Source organism: Alligator mississippiensis, chromosome 14 (genome assembly GCF_030867095.1).
Source record: "Alligator mississippiensis isolate rAllMis1 chromosome 14, rAllMis1, whole genome shotgun sequence".
Lineage (NCBI taxonomy): Eukaryota > Metazoa > Chordata > Crocodylia > Alligatoridae > Alligator > Alligator mississippiensis.
Window position 1 is genome coordinate 15127094 of NC_081837.1, and position 25841 is coordinate 15152934.

Consider the following 25841-nt stretch of genomic DNA (forward strand, 5'->3'; position numbering starts at 1 on the left):
ATATTAATGTCTATGTGACATATTTAGAGTATTAGATTATACTTCCAGAAATGGAAGATATGGAATCACAAAACTACTGAGTCTTTGCAGATGATTGTAGATTGTGCTGGTGTGAAATTTAAAACCACTATCATTATTCAAGCTGATTTACAGATATCATGCTGTCAACCTGAAATGTAATATAAGTTAAATATAATACTGGTAATATAATGTAATATAAGTTAATATAACACTGCTAGTAATACAGTCAGGTTAATTAAAACAATGGCTTTTATGTCTTAAAGGTCTATGTGTTCCTTCTTGTAGGTATTTTGGCTCAAGAATACCTCAGTAATTGTGCTGTGCACCAGAATGTCACCTATTGTACAGGTTGTTGCAGCAAAAGAATAAGATTCTGTGGCAGAGTGACATATTTAGTTACAAGGCAGGGAAAAATCCATGTGTTGGCACTGAAGGGACAATTAAGGGCTTGGCAACAAAGCCAAATCTGCACACAGAAGCAGAGAATCGTAGTCAGCTATAAACTGCTTTCACGTCAGCCAGATCTCACAGAACTTGTTTTTCTTTGTGAAAAACTGAAGACCACAAGCTCGGTCCTTAAAGAATACATAGTACATGCTAGAGACTTCCTAGCAGAGTGTTCCAGTTACTCTGCACCTCAGTATAGCCTCAAGACAGACCAGGGTGATTCTGACCATCTTGGAATTGAATAGCTAAAACTGAAGTCGTCACTCTAGTTCATAACTGCCCCAAAGCAAGATCTGTATATCTGCCTACATTCTGTACAACACCAAGTACAAAGCACAGCTATCTTGTAGCATCTTGTTCGCTAACTTTCTTTCACCTTACCTTTCATAATAGCTTGTAGTGAAGCCACTTCTTCTTGCCACTGTCTCTTTACTTCATCAATAGCTTCCTGCTTTGTATTTTCTGATACTGTAGCTACAGCTTTGATGTTCTCCATTTCAGCCTGGGCTTCCATTAGCTGTGTCCGCAGTTGTCCTAAATCATCTTGTGCTGCTTGTAGTACTGCATTTTGCCTTTTTAGGTCCTCTGAAAAGAAGCATGATTTCCATTTATTTTGGTTAACAAATTCAGTTTGAAATGCAGTATTATCTGCTACTAAAGCACCAGTTTCTGTTGTAAAGGGAGGAAAATGTGATTGATGTTAAAACATTTATCCATGGTGTCTAACAAAAAGACTGAAGTAACATTCTTGATTCATTTGGGGAGATTTCTTCCGCTTCTTGGATCATTTTTCAACTTATTGCTCATTCATGCAATATAAACACTGAAGGTACTACAAAGCAGATGCTGTAAATATCACCCGTCAATCAATATTCCCAATTAAACCCAAATGTATCTACTCTGTGTCACTTAATGAATATGCTGGTAGCAACCATGACCTATAAATTCAAGGATAGGAGCATGAGTCAAGAAAATGGAGTTGCTTACCTAATTTTGCTACCAACTTGCTGCCTGGCCTTAATTTAGCCACTTAACCTCTGCGGTTCAAGCTTATACATTTGTAAAGAGTGGGATGCTACTTTATTGCCTCATTAGAGGCATAACAACACTGCAAGATCCTGGTATTATGGGCATACAGAAATGCTAAGTGTTATTACCTGCCCTCCACGCAAGCTAAAGCCAAAATTTACCTTCTGTCACAACTGTATTGAGAACCACCTAAACCGGGGCCTGTTTTGGCTGCAGAGCTGTTTAATGAGTTTTGGAGAGGGGTGGAGTGCTGCAAGGGTATCCCTGCTACATGACAGGTGCCCCGCCCCCTAGTTGCCATCCCACCCCCAAACCCTTGATCTTTGCCACTAGGAGTCTCTCCTTGTCCAGGAAGTACTCCTTTAGGGGTGGGGGTTTGCTTGTATATTTTGTGTGTGTGTGTGTGTGTGTGTGTGTGTGTGTGTGTGTGTGTGTGGATAGGGGAGGATGTGGTTGGGGATGTGTGGGTATGCAATGTGTGGGTGTGGTTCTGCATGGTGTGAGTGGGGTGTTTGGGTGTATATGTGGATGTGTGTGAGGTCTGGTTGGAGTGTGGAGTGTGTGGGACTGTTGGACATGTGTGGGCTTCATGAGGGGGTGGGATGTGTGAGGGGGTGTAGGTGCATATATGGGGAGGTATAGGTGTGTGTGGGGTGTGGGTATGCATGTGTGAGGTGGGGGTCAGAGTGTGGGTGTATGTATGTGGGATGTGTATGGTGGGGTGTGTGGGATGGTGTTGGGCATGTGTGTGGGTATAGAAGGGGGTGGGTGCATGTGTGGGCTGTGGGTGGATTGGGCGTGCTCATGTGGGGGGCTTCTCCCATGTCTGCTCTTTGAGATGTGGCTGAGCCCAGCCCCTCCGCATGCAAGGAGAGGGAGAAGGGGACGGGCGCTGCCTGCCTGGTTCACAGTGTGCTGCAAAGGGCAGGAAAGCAGCTGCCGCTGGCTGGCAGCAATAGATGCCCCTGCAAGAGAGGAGGTGGGGCAGGGAGCGACACTTGGCATCACCAGCTCTCTTAGTCTCGGTCCCACACCTGCCTGGTGGGGCTGCAGCTGAGCCTGTGCTGGCTCTTGCTCCTGTTGCTTCTCTCTCTCACATGCCTGCCCAGCAGGGCTGCACCAAGTGCACAGTGCTCCTGCTGCTGTTCCCTACCTCCTGTGTATCCCTGCCTGCCCATCAGGGCTCTGTGAGCAGCTGAGCTTCTTCAAGCACCCCCCCTGCCCTCCACCCACACACGCTCCCCCGCCCAGCATGAGCAGGACCAGAATGAGCTGCAGGCGGAGCCCACCCTGCTCCCCTCAACACTATAGCTTCTCCTCCCTATCAGCTGCCCGGAGCACTGAAGCAGGGACAGGAAGAGGAGTTGCTGGAGGCTGGGGGAGCCCAGCAGTTTCCCTGGGCAGTGGCATCAACAGGAGCCCTGCTCAGAAGCTTGGCCTGCTGGCAGAGGAGGTTGGGAGCACAGCATGCTCTGCCCCAGGCAGGACTCATCCACAGGCAGAGCGCAACAGGGGCAGCCACAGATGGGGTGGATACAATTAACTGGTGGGTGCCTGCCTATGGGCTGAATCCAATCAGCTGGTTGGCCAGATTTGGTCCACGGGCTGTATTTTGCCCACCCCTGACCTAAACCAAGAGCTATGGCAAGGTATCAATTACACCATTTATCTAAACGAAAGATTTACTCTCAAGAAGAATTAAGCAGCATCAACTGTTTCACTGTTGATCATTTTAGCAGAAACCTCCAGCTAGTGTATGTATCCTATAATGCCTGACAGCCTTTCCTTTTCTGCCACAGTGCCGAAAATGTTCAAGCTATCCACCTGCTCAAACTGACATCTGAATAGTCCAATATAGGTTTTTGTCCTGTTAACTTTTCAGTATGTTGCAGCTGCTGGGTTGCTATAAATGTAAGCAAAATAAACAAGGGATCAGCATACTTATCTTAGTTCATTATTAACCTCTATATTTTATCTACAGGAAGGAGGTGCAAAACTTGTTCTGCTACGAAGTGCCACAGAATCCAAAAACTTTACAAAAACTAAGACACATTCTGTATACAGAGTCCAAGGCCCTTGGCTGTTACATTCAACAGGAAAAAAAAGGACAGAAAAGTAGCTATTTACAACTTTAATTTCAATACCTAGTTTTAGGTTTATGCATCTATTATCATTTTTTATTGTTTTGCTATTTCCATGTTTTTCAACCCTGCTTTTCTCTTTAGGGCTAATTAATCTTTATTTCATTAAAAAAAAAATCTAGAAGACTAATAATTGCTGAACTTTCATGTTTCATGAAATTGCATCATAGAGCTAGTTAAACTACACAAAGATGTGTTACAAATTTTTCCAGTATGCTTAATTTAAATGTATATAATTTCATATTCCTTAAAAAAGACATTTAAAAGCATACTGCAATAATGTCAAACTAATAAGGCATACACTATGCAGCGTTCAGTCTAACTTTCTAGTGAATACTACAACCTTAAAGAGGAAAGGTCTGCAACATATTAAATGCATTTTTGCAGCCAGTGTAGAAAGGAACATAGCCTACGGAATATCATTCTGCCGAGTCATGGTCTACACTATGTGGGTGCATCTACATGCGCAATTAAATGTGAAGCAATAAACTCTGGAGCCGTTTAAGCTGGAGTAAACTACTCTTGGGCACAGAGTCTACACATACGTCTGACACAGCAGCAATTTGAGTAGGCCCAGGTTGGCAGGTAGCACGGGGGTCAGCCTCAGGTTCCTAGTGGCAATGTCAGGCAGTGGAAGGGCTGGCTAGGGCATGAGGGTGCTGAAAGCATGGAGCTGTGTGGCTAGGTGGCAGGCAGGAATCTGGCCCCCAACTGGCTGGGCTGACCGGGCGGAACTTACGCCTGCAGCGTCTACACGTGCATTTAAATCATAGTACATTACCCCAGCGGAAGACAGTACTGTCCCCAACTATCTTACTGCTGTGTTAATTAGTTTACTGCAGCCTAATACTGCTGCACACGTAAGTGATGATGCTTTACTTGGCAGCTAATTAGTCTACTCAACAGTTTAAGCGCATGTGTAGAGGCAGCCTGTTTGCAGTAAAATTTTTAACACCAGCCAGCTATATGCTGCACCTCTCCATGGTGACAGCAAAATCATGTAAATGAGAATGCAACGTGTCTAAACAACCAAATCTTCTCTGACACTGAGCTTTAATCTTCATTTTTCTCCCACTCCAGAGCTACAACACAGCCGCAAACTTAACACAATGATTCAATTAGCGAAATGGAAACTAACAAGAAGCCAAACCTGGTAAGAAGTATAGTCTTGAGGTCACAGCATCGGACAGGGAGCTAAGAGATGCATTCTACTTCTGGCTCTAGTACACACTTCTCTCATTGGCTTAATTTCCTCATTTATAAAATGGCAATAAAAATACCCAACACTTGTAAAATGCCTCTAACACAGACAGTTAAATCCTATAAGAAAGCTGTAAGATCTGTTGTCATTTGTATTCTGACAGTGTCCAAATGACACAATCTAGGTCAAGACTCATTAACCTAAAGTCTAGACATATGTAGAAATGAACATGCTATACAAGGATCCTCAAGACAAATGCTTTGAAATAGCAAAGTTATCTATCCAGATTAGGTTCTTCTTTGCCCCCCACTCCTTCCCCCCCTTTCTGGTATTTATGCAGCCACAGAAACCATTCATTTCTAGTTGTTTTAGTTTGGGAAAGGGTGAAGATGTTGTTGACCCTTCTCCAGCATTGTCCAATATTTATATTTTCATTTCTCTCGATCCAACTCCTAAAAAAACTACAGAATTAGCCACTCTTGAAAGTCTTATCTGCATACTTCTGATCTTATAAGCATGTAAAAAGCTGCACTTCTGCAGCAGCATTTTCTGGCTTCATTTGCCTATTTTAAGGACAGGAAGACTGTCTAAATTAAAAAATAAAATCAATTTTGCTCTTAAAATAGAAACCAAATGCTTTTCTCCAGTCTTCAGTTATGAGCTAGTTGAGTCCTAATTGTTTTTAAAGAGCATTATTATATAAAATTGCCCTTAGCCATCAAATTTAAACTACTAAGTTTAGCTGCTTACATTTCACTTCAGATTGAGCATTCATTCAAAATGTAAAACACTACTTAATACCATGTAATAACATGATACCAAGCTACTGATTACCAGGCATCCGGGTTTTACATTCGCCATGGAAAATCGCAGTAAAAAACACCTTTTCTGATTTTAAGGAGAAAAGCACAGGAAATAAGTTTGCACACGTACATATGCACATGGCCGACAGGCAGCCTGGAAAGCAGCTCCTGCAGACAAGTCATGGGAGGGGGAGGGAAGGGGGGGGACTGAGGCACCCATAGTGAAGGTGGAAGGTAGCTGGGCAGGACTGGGGCTATTGCCCACCCGGGATGGTACATGGGGCTTGGGGCCCAGGGCTGGAAAGCACGGATGCAGGACTTGTGTGGGGAGTGGGACGGAGCCATGGGCGGCTTATCTGGGGGGTAGGCTGCCTCCCCACCATTGCGAGCACTTCTGGGAGGGCTATGCTCCTCATGTGCCTAGGGAGTTGTGGGCGGGGAATGAGGGGCACCAGCAGGGGTGCGGGGGGGTTGTGGTTGGGAAGTAAAAGGCAACGGCATGGGCAGGACACCAGCATATCAGGGCTGCTCAGCACCACAAAGCAGGTCATAAATTATTGGGTATTATCTCCTTTCTCCTAGCTGCTGCTTTTACTGTGATTAAGACTGTAAGCAGCAACGCAGTGGTGATGCGTAGGGGGTGCATGGGGGTATACGTGTGCCCCCTGAGAGCCCTGGTGCACCGTGACAGGCCACACTCCCCACTCAGGCGATGGGTGGGGGGGCAGGCAAGAGCACTGGTGCCCTCCCTGCGAGCACCAGCCAGGGGCGGGAGTGCCGCTGCAGTCGCTTCCTGGTTGGCGCGGCCAGCTGCGGGGGGACATGCCTCCCCGCCCCGGTCGCTGGCTGATCACTGGAGGGGCACATGCCCCCCCGACTAAGGTGGCACCAGTCGCCCATGCAGCAAAGAAAAGCCTAGATCAGCAATTCTCAACCAGGATGTCAGGTCACCTGCCTGGAGGATCCCCCATCCCCACTGCAAAAGGGCAAGCATTGTAGTCTATAAATTGGGTGCCACTTAATTCACAAAAGTTATGGAGGTATGCCTTGAGTGACCTGGATGTTTGTAAAAATGCTTGGATACATACAACTGTTTCCACTAATACTTATTGCTGCATTAAAAGGAGGAGCAGTGTTGAAGACCTAACCTGTTAGCAGAAATTTAAGATTAATCAAATATTTTCCTAACATTAAGCTACCATAGGAAGAATTGCTGTAGTTATCACTAGGGCACAGTTGTCTGGCAGATACTATCACAACATCATCCATGTGATAAAAAAAATGAAAAAAAAATGGAGGATCACTATTATCTTATTTCATGCAATGAATAGGACAGTTTGGAATGTTATGTGCATTTCAACTGCTTTGACAGCCATCAAGATTTCTACAGAAAGAATTGTTTGAAGATTAAGTTACATATGATTCTCAATAGGTTTACCAACAAGAATGGTTAATGAGGTCTGAAATGCTAATTAGGTTAACAGACAGTGGTTAGGATTCTCTCCTTTCCCTTCTGCTCACTTTCTTATTTATACCTGCCACTAAAACACTGGCAGGAAAATGCATTCTCTCTCGGCTAATAAGAACCATCAGACCCATATCACTAATCTGGCTGAACAGCCAACAATATAATCGTCAATATAAAAAGTGTGTTCCTTTAAAACCTTATTTCCCTATCTCCAGATAAAAGAGAAAAGAAGGTTGGTTATTAGAGACTTAAAGTTCAATTAATAAATCTTTAAAATAATTTGGAGAACTCAGAACTTACCTTCTTTAGCCAAGTATAACTCTTTAAATTTTGCCCTCTTTTGATTAAATTCTTGCTCAAGTTGCTGCTTTGTGCGCAGAAATTCAGCATTGACTTTTTCCAATTCTGCTACCCGTTGCAGAAGAGCAACTAAGACCAAAAAAAACAAACAAACCAAGAGATAAGGTACATCACTTACAGTTAAGGGTCCCATGCTACAACTATATAAAACATGAACCCAAATCCTTATTTTCCCTCATTAGTTCAGGTGTGTTCCAATGACAAGTCAGGATGACTGGTTGAGGTTTCTTTACAAAAACAAACTTTATATTGAATTCCACTTGGAGAAAAGGGAACAAGTAAAAGAATTGTTAACTGTTATACTACCAAGTGTTTCATTCTACTAAGTGAGGATTTTTTTGTGCATAGACAGAATGCAAGCCACACATACCTCTCCACAAGCAAAACAGTACTGGCTAGGGTACTGGAAACTTTCATACCTTCACACTTTATATCCTTCTTTAAGAATTTAAGTACAGAACAGACACAAAGCATAAAAGCCTGGGAGGGGAGAAGAGGAGAAACACAATCCAGAAATGCTAGAATATGTCACATGCTAGAAGTCCATCAAACAAACAAAAAAGTTGATTTAAGAGTACACCCCCAATTCTGCAAAACCATTTTATGAATATGTTACAATATGTAAAATACATTACAATTTTATCATGTAAAAAAGCTAAGAGACTGCTTTACAGTAACAGGTTTTGTTTTTTTTTTGGGGGGGGGGGGGGGGTTTGAAGAAGCTAGGTAGATAAATACTTTACCATATGTATTAAACCTGCCTAAATACAAACATTTTTTGACACTTATTTTTGGTGTGAAGTAATTAATAACTTATGCAAAAAATATGCACTAACTTCTGTAATATCATGTATTTTTGGGAATCTAAGAAATGCAATTATGACAGAATGCTACCATGCAGTCTCACTTACCTAAGCATTAGGTTACCCAAACCAAGTGAGGATATGCACAAAAGGATTCTTTAGAAACAAAACTATATTTTGCAGTTTGCTGTTATAAAGTAATAGTTAAAATTAATTACTGGAAAAGAGTCTCTCACCTATGCCTCTTAATTCCTCTCTTCTCTATAGCATATTTAGGGTACTTTTGTGTAAAGAATTGAGAAACTGAATTTTGTGCACAAACACCTTCATGCAGGCAGAAAGGCATTACAGGGAATGTTTCTAGTAGGGGTGTGCAAAGCAGGCCTTATTCGATTCGGATTTGGTTCGAATAGGAGACAGTGATTCAATTCGTTGATTCAGATCACTGTCCCCGATTCGATTTGGCCGAATCCGAATCTGAAGATTTGATGCCGATTTGGAGAATCAGTGATTCAGATGCAGACGCAGCTTTAAATGTTTTTTCTATATACCTTGAGGTACCAGTGCAGCTTGTGAACGCTGCTGTGACACTTGGGTAGATGGAGCATCCCACGGGGGGGGGGGGGGGGGCCACACCTTCAGCAGCGAACCTAGAAGCGGACCGGAAGTATTTCTGGTCCACTTCTGGGTCCACCTGAGAGCGTGCTGAGGGGGCCTCCCCATGCCCCTCCCCCCGCCCCCCCTGCCCAGCTTGGCAATTGCATGCGAGGGGACCCCAGGTGCCCCCCCAGACCCAGGAGGCACCAGTCGCTGAGCCAGGGGGGCGCAGGGGGGGTCCTCTGTGCACTCCCTGGCAGACCCATAAGTGCTTCTGGTCTACTTCCGGGGTATGCTGACAGCACAGTGGGGAGCCCCCTGCGCTCCTGTAGGACACTCCATGTGTCCCAGCATCACAGCATTCACGAGCCGCCTGGTACCTAGAGGTACGTAGAAAAAACACTTAAAGCTGTGTCTATGTCTGAATCGGCAAATCATTCTGAATCTCTGAACTGATTTGGAGCATTCCAATTCAGTTTGGAGAGATTAAAGGATCCCCTGATTCAATTCAGATTTGGAGATTCAGCCACTGAATTGAGCCAAATCAAATCAAGGACTGAAGCTTCACGCAGCCCTAGTTTCTAGCATTCTCACATGAACATAGTGGAAGCATCTATATGTGCCCCCACCTGTGCATTTGTTACTGCGCAGTCCTTTAGTATTTGCTTTAGCAAGTACTAAAGGACTACGCAGTAACTGACATTACTGCACCAGGCAGCACACAGGTCATTTCTGACCCTACTCAGCATTAGCAGTGAGCCACCGCTCAGCATCACGGTTCGTGCCTGCCAATGCTATGTTGCCACAGCAATGAGTTACGTTTCCATAGCTCATCGCTATGGCAACATAGCATCTCATGTAGACACGCCCAGTGTAATACAAGGAGCACAAGTTTAATCATGTGGAGGAATAGTTTTCCTTCACGGTTAAGGATGATCAGGGCTCAGCAACATGCAGCCCATGAGCCAGATCCAGCCCACCTACCTTTTCCAGCCAGGCTCTGCCATCCTGCATACTGCAAGAAACATCCCAAAGCATGGAGAGAGGAAGAGGTGGAGATGAGGCGGTGGCATGGTTTGTTCTGTATGATGCACTGGGCAGCATGTCTCTAACCAGCCCAGTGTATGATGCAAAACAATTTTGGGACACATGGAAGAACCACAGCTGCAGCTGAATGGCCCATTCTGCACCATGTGCCAGGTGGTCAGGGACATGCTGGCATCTCTGTCTCAGTCACTAGTGCTGCAGCTACTGCCCAGCACACAACACAGAACGGACCATGCAGCTACAGCTTCTCCAAGTGTCCCCAAGACATTCTGCACCATGGACTGGTTGGGGATATGCTGGGGCTTTTCTCCCAGTCTCTGCAGCTGCTACCCGCACATGGTGCAAAATGGACACGCAGCCACAGCACTTCTTTCACACATCCGGAAGCAAACTGTGCTTCAGGATGTCCCCTGCAGTCTGACAGGTCCTGGAGATTCAAGGGCCACATTCTGGGGAGCAGCATGAGACGATGGACAGGAACTGGTGGAGCAGTCAGGTAACAATCTGTATGGGGCAGTGGGATTTTGCTGGGGTCTGCAGTGTGGGGAGTAGGACCTGCCTTCAACTGGTGTGTGAGCAAAGGCTGCCCTCCTCCCAATTCCCTTTGGGTGTGCAGGGCCAGGAATCTCACCCTAGGGAAGTGAAATTCAACCAGGGTGCCACAGCACTCTGGGGTAACTTAAGATTCTTTCAAGGGTGACGCAGGTTGCCACACAAAATTAGCACTGTTAGGTGTGCAAACAGGGTTCATGAGATGAACCCAGAGATCTCCAACAGGAATCCACAGTATTAAAAATAACCAAGACAAAACAAAAATAAAAAACAACCTCTCACCCGCTAAAACAGCAACCTGTTTAAATTTGCTGATGATACCAAAATTTGGGGTGAGGTGGGCACGCTAGTAGGGAGGGAAAGACTGCAGCAAGACCCGGATAGGTTGCAGGGGTGGGCTAACAAAAACAGGATGCGTTTCAATACTGACAAGTGCAGGGTGCTGCACTTGGGCAGTAGAAACCAGCAGCATGCTTATAAGATGGGAAACTTCCCTCTTGAGAGCACGGAGGCAGAAAGGGATCTTGGGGTCGTTACTGACTCCAAGATGAACATGGGCTGACAATGCGAGATCGCAGTCGGCAGGGCTAACTGGACCTTATCGTGCATCCACAGGTGCATCTCAAGTAGGGCCAAGGAGGTGATCCTCCCCCTCTATGCGACACTGGTAAGGCCACAGCTGGAGTACTGTGTCCAGTTCTGGGCACCCCACTTCAAGAGGGATGTGGACAACATGGAGAGGGTCCAGAGGAGGGTCACCTGCATGATCCGGGGACAGCAGGGCAGACCCCACAATAAGAGGCAACGGGACCTGAACCTGTTCAGCCTTCACAAGAGAAGGCTGAGGGGGGACCTGGTGGCCATCTATAAACTCACTAGGTGGGACCAGAAGGGTTTGGGGAAGACCTTGTGTTTCCCCTAGTGCCCCCCGGGATAACAAGGAATAACGGCCACAAGTTGTTGGAGAGTAGGTTTAGATTAGACATCCGTAAGAACTACTTCACAGTTAGGGCGGCTAGGACCTGGAACCAACTTCCAAGGGAAGTGGTGCTGCCTCCTACCCTGGGGGTCTTTAAGAAGCAGCTTGATGCCTACCTGGCTGGGGTCATTTCAGCCCAGTTTTCCTCCTGCCCAGGCAGGGGGTCGGCTTTGAAGATCTACAAGGTTCCTTCCGACCCTACTTCTATGATTCTATGAAAACACCACACATTCTGACCTGTTGTGGTCTTTCCACAAGTTCTCTGAAGAACTGATCTATTATTTTCCTTTAATCAAAAAAAAATGAAGTGGACATTTTTCAAAGGGTGTCTTGAGTCTAACAAGGTTGAGAACCACTGCCCTAGGGCTTGTGGAGAGACAGGGTTTCCTGTGGTGGATGCTGTGCAAGTCTCCTACTTCTGAGAAATTGCAAGGAGTTGGAGCAAGTCCAAAAGTCCTTGTACATGTGCTTTGTGAAGGAGCCACCTGCTGTCACACTGCTGTTGAAGATCAATTATATTAAACACTGGTCCTCCTTATGACTGAGCCTTTGTTAATTCAGCCCTCCACTACTGAAAGGCTGTTGAGCTCTGCTCCAGATCACTGATCCTCAATGAAGGTGTCATGGCTCCTACATTAATCACAAGAGAAACTCAAGATTTCAAAGAAGAATCCACAGGATCCACATCCTGACCTGCTGTGATCTTTTCAAGTCCTCTGCAGCAGAATTGCTTTGTTATTTTTCTGTAACCAAAAACATGAGTGAAAGCAAGGAGCTGGTATTTTCTGAGTTGTGCCTTAAGTCCAAAAGAGTGGACAACTACTGCTCTAGGTGATGGAAATTGGGGGAACAGATACTGATAGCTGAATCTGGTGAAGAACTAAATTAAAATAATGTAAATATCCACACAAGCTGAAAAGGACATGCAAGGCCATCTCCAAGAAAGAACTGAAATTAAAACCTTGATCACTTCTTCAGCATTTGGTCTTTGCTTATGGCACACATCCACAGGTGGCAGATACTGGAATGATCTTCAGGGAAGGTTAGCTGTAAAATAAGCAGGAGTAACTCTTGAGGAATAAGCAGCTGCAGACCAAGCAGAGATTTCTCACTATACTCTCCTTGCTCCCTGACAGTATGCAAACAGTGGTTCTCAGTAATGGATCTATCCTAATGAACAGTCCCCAGTTCTGGTAATCCAGGCCATGGTGAGACTCTGGAGAACGTTGAATATTTCCTGTACCCCAGAAGCTCTCTCTTCCAGAACGATGACGTTGATGAAGAAATCCAACATTGTCTCAAATGTGCAAGTGCAGCCTTTGGATGTCTGAAGAAATGGGTGTTCAAAGATCATGACATCAGATCCAAAACCAAGCTCATGGTTTATCAAGCAGTCATAATCCCCACCTTGCTGTAAGGAGCTGAGACATGGACAATGTACAGGAGACATGTAAAGTTGCTGGAGAAGTACCATCAATGGTGCCTGTGGAAGTTCCTCTGAATCCAATGGGAAGATAGACGCACCAACGTTAGCATCCTCCTAACACCATGAATATCGAGGCAATGATCAGCCAACATCAACTTTGCTGGGCCAGCCACGTCATCCAGATGTCCAACCCCAGACTCCCGAAGCAAGTTTTATTCTCCTAGGTCAGCCCAGGCATACACGCAAGAGAAGGGCAAAGAAAGCACTTCAGGGACATCCTCAAGGCCAACTTAAAAAAAATGTAACATCAATGTCAACTTGTGGAAGACTATTGCCCAGGAGCGCCCCAAGTGGAGGAAGAGTCTGCTGCAGTGATCTCAGTACTTTGAAATCTCATGACAACAACAGAAGATGGAAGAGGAGTGGCAGAAGTACCACATCTCAGACCAAATCAAGAACTCAGCACCACCTCTCCACATAGGTTCATAGATTGTAGAGTTGGAAGGGACCACAATGGATCATCGTGTCCGACCCCCTGCCCCTGGCAGGAAAGAGGACTGAGGCCAGATGACCTCAGCCAGGTAACTACCTAGCCTCCTCTTGAAGATCTCCAAACTAGGTGATAGTACCACCTCTCTTGGAAGCCCATTCCAGATCCTGGCCACCCTGACTGTGAAAAATTTCTTCCTAACATCTAACCTAAATCCACTCTCAACTAGTTTACACCCGTTATTCCTAGTCACTCCCTGGGGCGCCCTAGTAAACAGTGCTTACCCTATTCCCCATTGGCCTCCCCTAATAAATTTATAGGCGGCCACAAGATCTTCCCTCAGCCATCTCTTGTGAAGGCTGAAGAGATTCAGGTCTCTCAACCTCCCCCCGTAGAGTCTATCACGAAGGCCACTAATCATGCGAGTGGCCCTCCTCTGGACCCTCTCGAGATTCCCCGCGTCCCTCTTGAAGTGTGGTGCCCAAAACTGGACACAGTACTCCAACTGCGGCCTAATCAGTGCCGCATCTAGGGGAAGCGTCACCTCCTTTGTTCTATTAGTCATGCACCTGGTAATGCACAACAAGGTGCGATTGGCCTTGCTGATGGCCTCGTAACACTGCCGGCTCTTGTTCATCTTGGAGTCAATTATGACTCCAAGATCCCTCTCTGCCTCCAAGCTGCTGAGAAGGATGCTCCCCAACCTATAGGTGTGCTGGGGGTTCCTCCTTCCCAGGTGGAGTACCTTACATTTATCTTTATTAAATTGCATCCTATTTCTCTCTGCCCATTGATCCAACCTGTCCAGGTCAGCCTGAATCTGCTCCCTGCCCTCCAGTGTACTAACTTTGCCCCATAACTTGGTATCATCAGCAAACTTAGAAAGGGTGCTCTCCACGCCCTCGTCCAAATCCGTTTTGTGCAGGCTGTGATGCCATTTCCCCTCTGTGCTAATCTACAAATGATAGCAACCGGCCACCAGGAATTCAACAAGAGCAACAGGTCTAGCAATGGAAACACATGTCCAAGCTGCAGTAGAGTCTGTTGATCCTAGATAGGCCTCATCAGCCATCTTTGGACACACAGATAAGATAATCTTAGAAGACAATCATCCTTGACTGCAAAGGACTGCTGCAGAAGGAGTCTCTGCAGCATTTCTTTCCCCCCTACTGCTTTGACTAAGGAGCTAAATATTGTTTTAAAAAAAATGTTAGTTTAAACCTCCTCTAATTATATTGGTTAAATGATTAACCAATAACACTGCAGCTTGGACACAGCTGCTGCTAGGAGTTGCTTTTGAGGGGGAGGTGCAGGAAGGTGGTGGTGGCAAGTCCAGCTAGATAACACAGCCCAAGTGAAGCCCTACACTGGCAGGGAGGGAATACCTATGAACAAGCAGCTAATTGCTTAATTGATGAGTCATCAGGCTACCTGCTGTTTCTCTCAAACTATGGGCATTAGTCCCCTTGCCCCTTCCCTCCTCCTTGTTCCTCCCTCCCTCCTGCCTGCCCTGCTGCCTCCTGGTTCCTGCTGGGGCAAGTGCGCCTTCCTTTCCCCTCTTCCCTGCCAGACTGCACAGGTCACATGCTAAATGATAACTGCTAAGCTAACTGGTTATCACTGCACTCGCTCTGACAGTTAAAGACATCTACTCCATCAGATACTAAAATTACTAAAGGGGAGGGAGAGACGTAATAAAAAAGACAAAATTTTAATCATTTGAAAAATACAGGAAACTGATAAAGTTTTTTATTTTCTAAACATACGTGTCTATTATGATACAACCAAAAAATTAAGTTAGCAAAAGGACGGTTTCCTTCCTGGGGAAAAGAAAGGAAACCATCTGTCTGCACCCATAAATTTGCACCCATAAATTTGAGTACCTTTACCATTTATGGTAATTGACTGCAGTTTGAAGCATTCAACGTCAGACCTAATCTAAACCATTTGAAAGGCTCTCACTGGCATTATTACTGAGTTTTAGATCAGGCCCTTGGCACACACAGATAAATTGCAGGTTAAAGTTCTGAAGGTGCGAACTGTACCTGGTCCTTAGCCCAGCTGAAAATATACTTTGAAATTTATTGTGGCAGAATACAAACAGAATACAGACCTAAAGAAAAATGTGTGTGTTCCTGCTACTCATATATTTTCCAAACAAATTTAGGTCTTAAGCCAATCATGCTATGCTCCCATTTCCATAGACAGAAACACTATCGTCCATGTGTAATGACACAGCTGAAGTACTGGGTACACAGTAAACACAGGCTGATGGATTGGTAGCACTCGTGGAATTCCGCCTGACTGAAACAGGATCTCCCATTACAAAACAGGAGATGAGAACAAGACACAGAACATAATATTTTATAATAGCATTGGCTCTAAAGCCCTGGGAGGCAGCAGAACGCACAGCACTGTGAATCATAGGTTAGAATGGCAAAGTCTCATTGACCAAAAAAGGGGGAATTTAGTTGGCCATTAAAATAGTAGGTCAGAATTCAAATTAAACGTGACATGTCAAACTGAAAGACAAGAAATAAAAAGATGACTTTAGTCATAGCTCATTTGTAAACAAGGTCAATTCCAAAGTGTGCATGTCAAATAAATATGTGCTACCAAAGAGATGGCTAGACACTTATTTGATATGTGAATATACAGTTACTACTTTGTTTCTAATAATGTGATTCTGGACTCCATGAATCAAGTCCAACAGGTAAGCAAAAGACCCGTACTATACTGAAGAATGCCATATTCATTTCCTGGTTTATCAATATTAAAGAGGAATGGTTAATTAAACCACAGCAAAAATATCATCTCAGGATCAGAGGACAAATTTAAGAGGAAGAGAAGAAAGAAATAAAAAGAGGTATGGAGGAATCTACTGGGTTAAGAAATGTTCTTGTTTTCTCACCAAACACATTTATGATACAGGTAGTATAAACAAAGTGAAAACCTAAATAAAAATTCTCTTATGGACCGGTCACTCTAAAGCAGTTTCAAGATCACTTCCCACTTTAAGGGAATTAAAATATTTTCTATGCCAAGGGCTTAATTATTGAAATATACAGCAAGCATTCCAAAATTCAAACAAAACTGATTATCAATAAGATTATTTTTGAGCCGAGTCTATTTATAAGTAAATGCCACAGAGCTTTCCACTTGATATTTTGGCACTGAGTATGGTATCAGGAGTTTAGACCCGTGCACGCCTAGCTGAACTCTGAAAACTGGAACAGAAATGGCAGAAGGCAAGGCATGGTGGTGGCACCTTAGAGATTAACTTGTTCAAAAAATGCATTTTTAGGCAAGTTTATTATTTTCAGAGCATTTGACAAAGTAGGCTGTTGCTACAACAGCTTAAACATTTCTGAATGAGTTAGTCTCCAAGGTGCCAACCTGTCTTGCCTTCTCATTTATGTGACTAACTACCTCTTCCCTACTCATGGATCAAAAACATAAATATTAAAGATCTACTGGAAACCAATAAAAGTATTTTTGTCTTTTAAGTAGATTAACTTAAGTAGATTTGGACCCAGAGGCCGGTAATTGATGAAAGTCAATTGTCGTGGTGCCTTGTGACCAGTGGGGTCCCCCAAGGCTCTGTCCTTGGAACCATATTGTTCAACATCTTCATTAATGATGTGGACATTGGAGTGAGAAGCAGACTGGCCAAGTTCGCTGCTGACACAAAACTTTGGGGCAAAGCATCCACACCTGAAGACAGGAGGGCGATCCAGGCTGACCTGGACAGGCTCAGCAAATGGGCGGACGAGAACCTGATGGTGTTTAACACTGAAAAATGCAAGGTTCTCCACCTTGGAAGGAAAAAACTGCAGCATCCTTATAGGATCAGCAGTGCTCCACTGGCTAGCACTACAGAAGAAAGAGACGTGGGCGTCATCATTGACCACAAGATGAACATGAGCCTGCAATGTGATGCTGCGGCTAGTAAAGCGACCAAAACGCTGGCTTGCATCCAAAGATGCTTCTCAAGTAAATCCCGGGACATCATTCTCCCCTTGTACTCGGCCTTGGTGAGGCCACAGCTGGAGTACTGCATCCAGTTTTGGGCCCCACAATTCAAAAAGAATGCGGAGAAGCTTGAGAGAGTCCAGAAGAGCCATGCGCATGATCAGAGGTCAGGGAAGCAGACCTTGTGACATCAGGCTGAGAGCTATGGGGCTCTTTAACCTGGAAAAGCACAGGCTCAGGGGTGATCTGATGGCTGCCTATAAGTTTATCAGGGGTGACCACCAGTATCTGGGGGAACATTTGTTCACCAGAGCACCCCAAGGGATGACGAGGTTGAACGGTTATAAACTACTGCAAGACCATTTCAGGCTGGACATAAGGAAGAATTTCTTTACTGTCTGAGCCCCCAAGGTCTGGAATAGCCTGCCATCAGAGGTGGTTCAAGCACCTACATTGAACACCTTCAAGAAAAAGTTGGATGCTTAACTTGCCGGGATCCTACGACCCGAGCTGACTTCCTGCCTTCGGGCAGGGGGCTGGACTGGATCTTCTGAGGTCCCTTCCAGTCCTAATGTCTATGAAATCTATGAAATTAATTCTTTCTTTTCCCATTATTTTTACTGTGCTATTACAACATCAGCAAAAGAATGAAAATAGCTACCCATCTTCTCCAATGCACTGGTATGCCATGACATCACACTGGATTGACAGCCACATCACCACTTATAAATTTTGTAGGCAAAATATCGTAATGCCAAGTAAACTTTTCAAACCACCATCAGCCTTTTCCATGAGGTGCCAGCAGACATCTTTAAAAAGATTGTATGAGGCATTTATTCGCATGATGCATTTTTAAATAAAGAAGGACAGGCTCCAAAAATGTATTTTTCCATAATTTCTTAAACCTTACATAAAAAAATGAGAACTATTCAATAAGTATACCTGTAGAAAAAAAAACATATTATGTTCTTTTTAATACGAGTGTATGATTCAAGCAACTCCTGCTTTAATGAATCAGTATGGTCCCAAGCACAGTAAAACAAGATGACTACTTTCCAAAATTCGGTATTAACAGTCATAAGAACTGAGGGAAGGGAAGGAAGAGAGGAAAGTGGAAATACTCTTAAGGAAAATTACTGGATTTTCCCAAACTTACATAAAAAAGTCACAAGCATCAAGAATCTTAAATTGCTTGACCTGGACAAATAACTAAAGTTTACTGGTACAACTATGTTTTTCTTAGCACTATTTGAAGACAGAGACCTGTATAAGATTCTTCAGTTATTTCTGATTTAAGAATGACAATTTATTTACAAGTCACATGCTCTTCTTTAATATAACTGTTTCATTTCCTGAGGTCTTTCGTGCAATGTTAACTATGCTGGCGAGAAGTGGTCTCACTGGGGTCAGTGCTTGGTCCAGTACTTTTCAACATCTTTATTAACGATTTGGATGTGGGGGTGAAGAGCTCACTGGCAAAGTTCACAGATGACACCAAGTTATGGGGAAGTGTGGTTATGCTTGAAGATAGGTTACAGATATAGGTGGACCTAGACAGGCTGCTAAGTTGGGCAGATCAGAATGTGATGAAGTGCAACATCAAGAAATATAAAGTGCTCCACCATGGGACAAGCAAACCCCAACACACCTACAGGCTTGGCAGCACTGAAGTGACTAGCACCACGAATGAAAGGGACCTGGGGGGTAATAATAGACCACAGTATGAATATGAGCCAGGAGTGCGATGCTGTAGCCAGTAGGGCAAATAATACTCTGGCATGCATCAATCGATGCACCTCTAGCAAAACCAAGGAGGTGATTCTTCCGCTCTACTCAGCACTGGTGAGACTGCAGCTAGAGTGCTGCGTCCAGTTCCCAGCACTATACTTTAACAAGGACATGGACAAGCTTAAGAGAGTCCAAAGAACAACCTGTATGATTAGAGTCTTTCATGGCAAGCCATACGAGGAAAGGCTGAGGGATCTGGGACTATTCAGTCTGAAGAAAAGAAGGCTGAGAGGGGACCTGGTAGCAGCTTACCACTACATCAGGGGAGTACATCAAGGGCTTGGTGGGCAACTGTTCACCAGGGCACCCGAGGGGAAAACTAGGAGTAATGGCCACAAACTCCTGGAAGACTGATTCAGGCTCAACATCAGGAAAAACTTCTTCACAGTCAAGGGGCGTGTCCAGACGAGCGCACATGTGCCTCTTGCTGTGTATCAGCCCCCTTTGAGATGCTGCAAGAGGCACGTACGGGAACAAAAAAAGTTCCCTGCACTGCAAATTTGCAGCGGGGGACAAAATTAGACCCCTGGGGTCAAAAAATTTCCCAGGGGAAAAAAGTGGGCAGAGCACAGTCCAGGACCATGCCATGAGGCAACCGGAGGCTTGGTCTTCCACAGAGATGCTCTGGTAACCAGCCAGAGAATCTCTATGGCTGGCCCTCACCCCAGTGCTGAAGCATGCTGCCTGCCCGTGTGGGGCAGGCAGCAGTGCAAGCTGCAGGGACCTAGACCCGGCTTTATGCCAGGTAAGTAGGGAGTTGTGGCACTGGAAAGAGGGGGGGGAAGGAGGGGGGAGGGGAACAGACTATGGGGGGGCCCGCCTAGCCCCATGCCCAGTTCGTTCCCCCAACTCACCATACATTCCCCTGTCCCCCGCTTGCTCTCCCAACCGGCCCCAGCCCTCCACACTCGCAGACCGTAGCAGCAGCAGAATCCCTGAATTGTCTCCGGTCTCCTGATCACTCCCCTGCTTGTCTCCAGCCACCAGAGGCTGGAGATGAGCAGAGGAACAAGCAAGGGGCTGAAGATGAGCAGGGGAACGTCTCCAGGAGCTTGTCTCCAGCCTCCTGCTCATTCTCTTGCTCATCTCCAGCATCCTGAGTAGGGGCTGGAGAGGAGCAGGGGGCTGAAGACAAGCAGGGGACAAGTTTGGAGGGGGCTGTAGCCCCGGGGGGGGGGGCTGGGACCCTGCAGGCAGGGCAGTCTATGTACTGTGTGTGGTGGGGGCTCTGCCCCTCTTAAGCAGCCCCCACACCCACAGTCCGACTACACCTACCCACACACTAACCCGCACCCTCCCCACATCACCCCCATCCCCCTTCCCACCCCCCTCCTGCAAACCCCACATCCCCACCTCACACACCCACTACATGATAAGGAAACCAAAAGCAAACATTAAAACATATAGATACTTAGGATTTATTTTATTATGATGCTAGAGACACTGGTAGGCTTCCAAAGTGTTTTAACATTGTGAATATAGCAGTAAAACATTGCCCATCTGATCAGTCCCTCTCTCTCTCTCTCTCTTTTGTTTCAATTGTGGATGAACGCAGATTTTGGTGCATTTTAAGAAGTGAATTTCGGATGCTGCTTCAGCAGTCCATTTGGCACAAGGGGTAGATCCTAACTGCCCAGGCCACAGAAGCTCCTGTCTATTTGTCCATCCGATTATCATGGGCAAGGCTCACTTGGCTAACTAGTAGCCCCTTTTCATGGGGGCTAATGGACGAATGGAACAACTAAATTCTTGGGACAACTCCCCAGAAGCTCCTGAGGGCAAGCAGCCCTGAGCTGCTGGCCAGGGCAGGTTTTTATACTGCTGGGGCCAGCACAGGTGCTGGCCCCAGTTTCTAGTCCCCCCTGGCTGCGGATTCAGGATGAGCCAGGCAGGGTTATTTTGCCCCAAATGGTACAATTTGCTCCACAACAAAGTGCATGTCCAGGCATGTGTGCCAAGGCAAAATACCTCAGCTCAAATTTGCACTGCTTCTATTTGAGCTGCTGCAAGAGCACATGCTTGCATGTGTGGATGCGCCCAGACTGTGGAATAAGCGCCCTCCAGAGGTGGTGCAATCACCTACCCTGCAAATCTTCAAGATGAGACTAGACAGTCACCTTGCTGGGGTCACCCGACCCCCCAGTTATCTTCCCTGCTTGGTGCAGGGGGCTGGACCCGATGATCTTCTGAGGTCTCTTCCGGCCTTACAGTCTATGCTAGAGGAAAATGTAACCTGCAGCTGTGCAACAGACTATGTTACCTGGTATAGTGTTACCTGTAGACAGGTCTGTATCAGAGCACTGTGGGGGATTACACTATGTTTAAGTAGTTAGATTTAACAAACATCATGCTACTGGTTTATCAAGGCAATACGTAAATAAATAAATAAAAACCAAACACTGGTGTCTTACACGGCTACAGGTTACTCAGCGCCATCATTAATTTGGAATTTTGATCTATATGCCTTCACCCCTTCTGCACAGTAATTTTGTATGACCATAATGTTATGCACACAACAGTCTATTATTGAAAAAGGTGGTTATCACTTCACACTCGGTACTGAGTGTTTCTGTAAGGAGAATCACTAATTGTCTGCTAACAGTTATGCTGCAGTACTAACATGGAATACATACAGCCTGTTAAAAATTTAACCTCATTACAATTATATTGATAATTAGAAGAGGCTGCATTATTACGCCTCTACAGCACAAAATTATACATATCTTTTTAGTAAAGCTGAAATGCGCCCCTTCCTTAGACAATGCTGATTTACAGCTGTTTTTTTTGCCTATATCCCTATTCTTTATTTCCTTTTTCTATTTTTGGATAATTTATGCTACTAGAAGTTTCTCAGCAGAAAACAACACAAAATCTAAAAGGAGGAAAGACTGTACTGCAAGATGGGAAGAGGCTAGAGATGGAAGAGAGATAAAGCAGAAAGATTCTGCAGCAATGGGAGAAGAGGGGGAGGGACAGAGGGTCATCTATAATTATACGGATCAAACAGTAATCTTACACAACTCAGCAGCTCTAAGTACTACCTAGCACTGTGTCAAATGACTTAATACTACATACTTGCTTGTACTAGTAATTCCACAACACTAACAAATTCCAGGCAATACTATGTTAAATACCAGCGTGCCACATGGATATTTATTTGAATCTTCCTCATGCAGATGAACTTGGTTGTTCCACACAGTGGGAGGCTTCAGAAGCAGTTAGTTGGCCATGTCTGAAGTCAGGAAGGTGGCGCTTCAGTGCATGGTAGTAAAGATGTTCACTGATAACACTTGTAATGTGGAGGTGCTGCTTTAAAGCTACCCATAGGTGCGCAAGAGACACTAAATGAAGAAGAGTTCCTCAGTTCAAGTCAAGCACTGCTGTTTACATGGCCATGAACACTCCTTAATAAGATTGTGTTTAGTACCTCCAAACAATTTACCTGTCTATATTTTTGGTCTGTCAATGGACATTTTATTAAGGGGAGACTAAAGTGTTGTAGCTGTGATGGCCCAGGAAATAAATGTACAAGTCAAAATTTTTTTCCAATAGCTTTTATTGGACAACCTGTATAGTTGGGAAAGATGCTGACCAATCTTTCAGGCACAAAATTCCCATTTTAAAATATGTTGTATGTGGGATGAGCTAGATGCATAGCAGAGCAGCTCCCTGAGGAGGCAGCCCCAGCTGTTGCAGGGCCCATGGTGGTGAGGGGTATTTTTACACATACGCCCAAAGGTGCTGCCTCAGTAGCTCCCCCTCTCAGTTATAGTACCTGGAAATGCTTTTATGCAGATTTTAAGTTTTAAAAGTAAAACAACCCCCTATCCCCCAAAAAGAATTTCTGGTTCCTAGTCTCTCTCTTTCTCCCCCACCCCCTTGATTGTGTGCACTTTAGCCTTTCATTGCTTCTCCTCCCTACTTTATCTCTTGCCCCGAGTCTCCTTCAACCATTCCAGTCTTTCCTCATCCTCAGATCCTCCTGATTTTTCTAGCAGTTTCAATTAGCCCAGAACATGTTGCTGACTGATGCTCCTCATCTATTTTAAAAATACCCAACCAAGAGATAAAAATAATACCTCAAGCTTTTATCTACATTAAGAGATTTGTATCTTACTTTTCCGATAGTCTCTATTGTCTGTCCTACAATTACAACCCTTTTAGCCATTCTGGCCTTAGGTTAAACTGAGCTAAATTCAAGCTAAATTTAAACTTAAATGAACTCCACTTAAACGCCAACTTAACTTAATGCAAGGTAATAAAATCCCATTGAGTTCAATGAGTCAGATGCATGAAGTTAATTGCATGTTAAGTGTTTGCAGAATTGGGCCTAATTCTCTAGTTCTGTCTTTCCTTTGCTAGAAGCCTTTTGTTCGTAAAGGCAGTTCAGTATGTTATCATGGTTTCCAGTTCTCTCAGTTATTAACTAATCTATTCCCCCATGCATCCACTTTTTTTATTTTATTTTTTATAACTTCCCCTTTAACTAGCATTAAAATCAGTTGTTTACCTAGTTCTGTTATGGGCATACTCCCTTTGTCTGCAATTCTGAATTTGATTTAATAAAATTCTTTAGGTTTTTCTCTACTCTGAGCACTTTTCATTTTAAAGCAATCCCTCATGAAACCTTTCTGAAGCACTGTAGGGTTATGGGTTCCACCGTATCTTTTAGAACAGACTAATTCGGTCTTTAGACCAGACTCTAATTCTGATAGCATCACATTCACTCAAATCCTGCCTGCACTAGTGTTTTTCAGGAAATGACCTGCTCTCTTCCTGCTCCAGCAGTGAAGTGCCAGCATAGACACTGCACTTGTGGTTTTGTCATGGTGACTTGACAGCGCACTCCGAACAGGCCCCATAAAAACTTGCTGCAGGCCAGCTAATTTTTACAAATGCTGATGGCCTGCATGCACTAACCATCATGCTACTGCAATTACCAGTAGATGATTTTGTCATGAGTGCTACGTAGACAGGAATTCAAATGAAAAAAACACACCCATATCAAAGTAAGCCAGCAGTGCAGTAAGTCTCTCAGTTTCTACATTCAGGAAGCCAGTCAAATCAGTCAATGGGGAATGATATAATGAATTCCGTCTATTATCAGATTGGAAGGGAACTGGCAATGGTCTTTCCTACTCTCAGAGTCTGCTCCAACATACTTGGCTTAGATACCAACATTTTCTGATTTAACAGACAATTGTGATAGCTCGGAGAATAGAAGTTACACACACACAATTTGATTGTCTTCCTGCATGGCTATCAGTAAGTCTACACCATAGTCATGATAGTGGTTGTGAAGACCCACCCAAGCTATGGCAGGTACTGGCAGTGGTACGACCACAGGAAAACGGAGCTCTGGCTGCACTTCCTGAAAATTCACCCAGTTTCTGAGGTAAGTACTGCAAACAGCACAGAGCTCTGTGTTACAGTGCTTACACTGCTATAGGCAAGGGAGCTGGCTATACAGCCTGAAGACACAACAATAAACACATAAAACAGAACAATAGGGGTGCATGGATAAAGATTTTTTGGACCAATACCGATAGCTTATTATTAATCAGCCGTATTGGCTGATACTGATGCGACTGCTGATACACAGCCCGGCATCTTGGAGAGCAGTGTCTGGCTGGTAAGCCTGTTGCAGGGCAAGGGGCATGGGGAAGGGAAGGGGAGTAGGGGGGCAGACCAAGGCCCCCACAGTAAGGGAGGGAGTGGGGCTGGGGCAGATGCTGCACAGCCAGGGTGAGGTGGAGCACAGGACAGAGCCGCAAGCAGCTCACCTGGCGGTTGCAGAGCAACTCCCACCACTGTGCACGCCCTGGGGGAGGCATGGGGGCACATGCCCCCCAGATCAGTGCATGAGACAAAGGCAGGCTGCTTGCTGCAGACTTGAGGCCAAGGAAGAGGGGCTGGGCCAGGACTGTGCTTGGGGTGGGTGGTGGCAGCAGCACTGGGAGGGGAGGTTACATGGGTCAGGTACTACAGCCACCCCAAAATTCACCACAGCCCCCCTCCCAGCGCAGCCACCATCTACCCTGCCCCAGCCTTCCCTGAGTGCAGCCCCAGCGCAGCCCCCCCCACTAGGAATAGTCCAGTGGAGCCCCCAGCCCTGACCCTGTGGCCTAGCCTTGCCCCACGTGCAGGTCCAGGGAACATGTACCCTTTATACCTCCCCCAGAGTGCACACACTGGCAGCACGCCTCCCAGACAAGCTGCCTGTGGCTCAATCCTGCACCCCGCCCCACCCAGGCAGTGTCTGCCCCATTCCCTCCGTCATCGCAGGAACCTTGACGCCCTTGCCCCCTCAAGCCCTTTCCCTCCCCTATACCCCTTCCCCCTCACAGACTTACCAGCCAGATGCTGTTCTCCAAGCTGCTGGGCTGCACTCCTGGCTGCATGCACACTGCACACATCCACAATAAGTACGCAAGGCTTGCATGTGGCATTTAATGCATGTGGCATTTAATTAGCAACATTAGCAGCCGCATAAAGCAAAAAAAGCCAATTGCCAATGTCAACATTCCTTTTACTAGTGCCGATATAATATGGACCAATGTATTGGTGCACCTCTACTAAACAGATTTCCTTGGCAAAGCTTTCCAAGCATATGCTTAATGTGAAATAGAAGTCCTCAAGAATGTGACTGCCATGAATGCAGACACGTTTAAGCCGTTTCCTCTACTCCCTTTATTTTGCTACTTGAAAAGCTAAATA

General features: G+C 45.2%; 1 protein-coding gene across 3 annotated transcripts in view; it reads right to left on the bottom strand.

Moving 5' to 3' along the window:
• Positions 1-25841, bottom strand: part of RABEP1 (rabaptin, RAB GTPase binding effector protein 1) — a 91902-nt gene that overhangs the window by 50498 nt on the left and 15563 nt on the right. For all 3 annotated transcript variants that reach the window (XM_059717308.1, XM_059717311.1, XM_059717309.1), the window contains 2 exons: positions 7411-7539; positions 850-1053 (listed from right to left, as the gene is read on the bottom strand). In XM_059717308.1, the coding sequence (XP_059573291.1) occupies positions 850-1053; positions 7411-7539 (333 nt within the window). The remainder of the gene's footprint in view (positions 1-849; positions 1054-7410; positions 7540-25841) is intronic.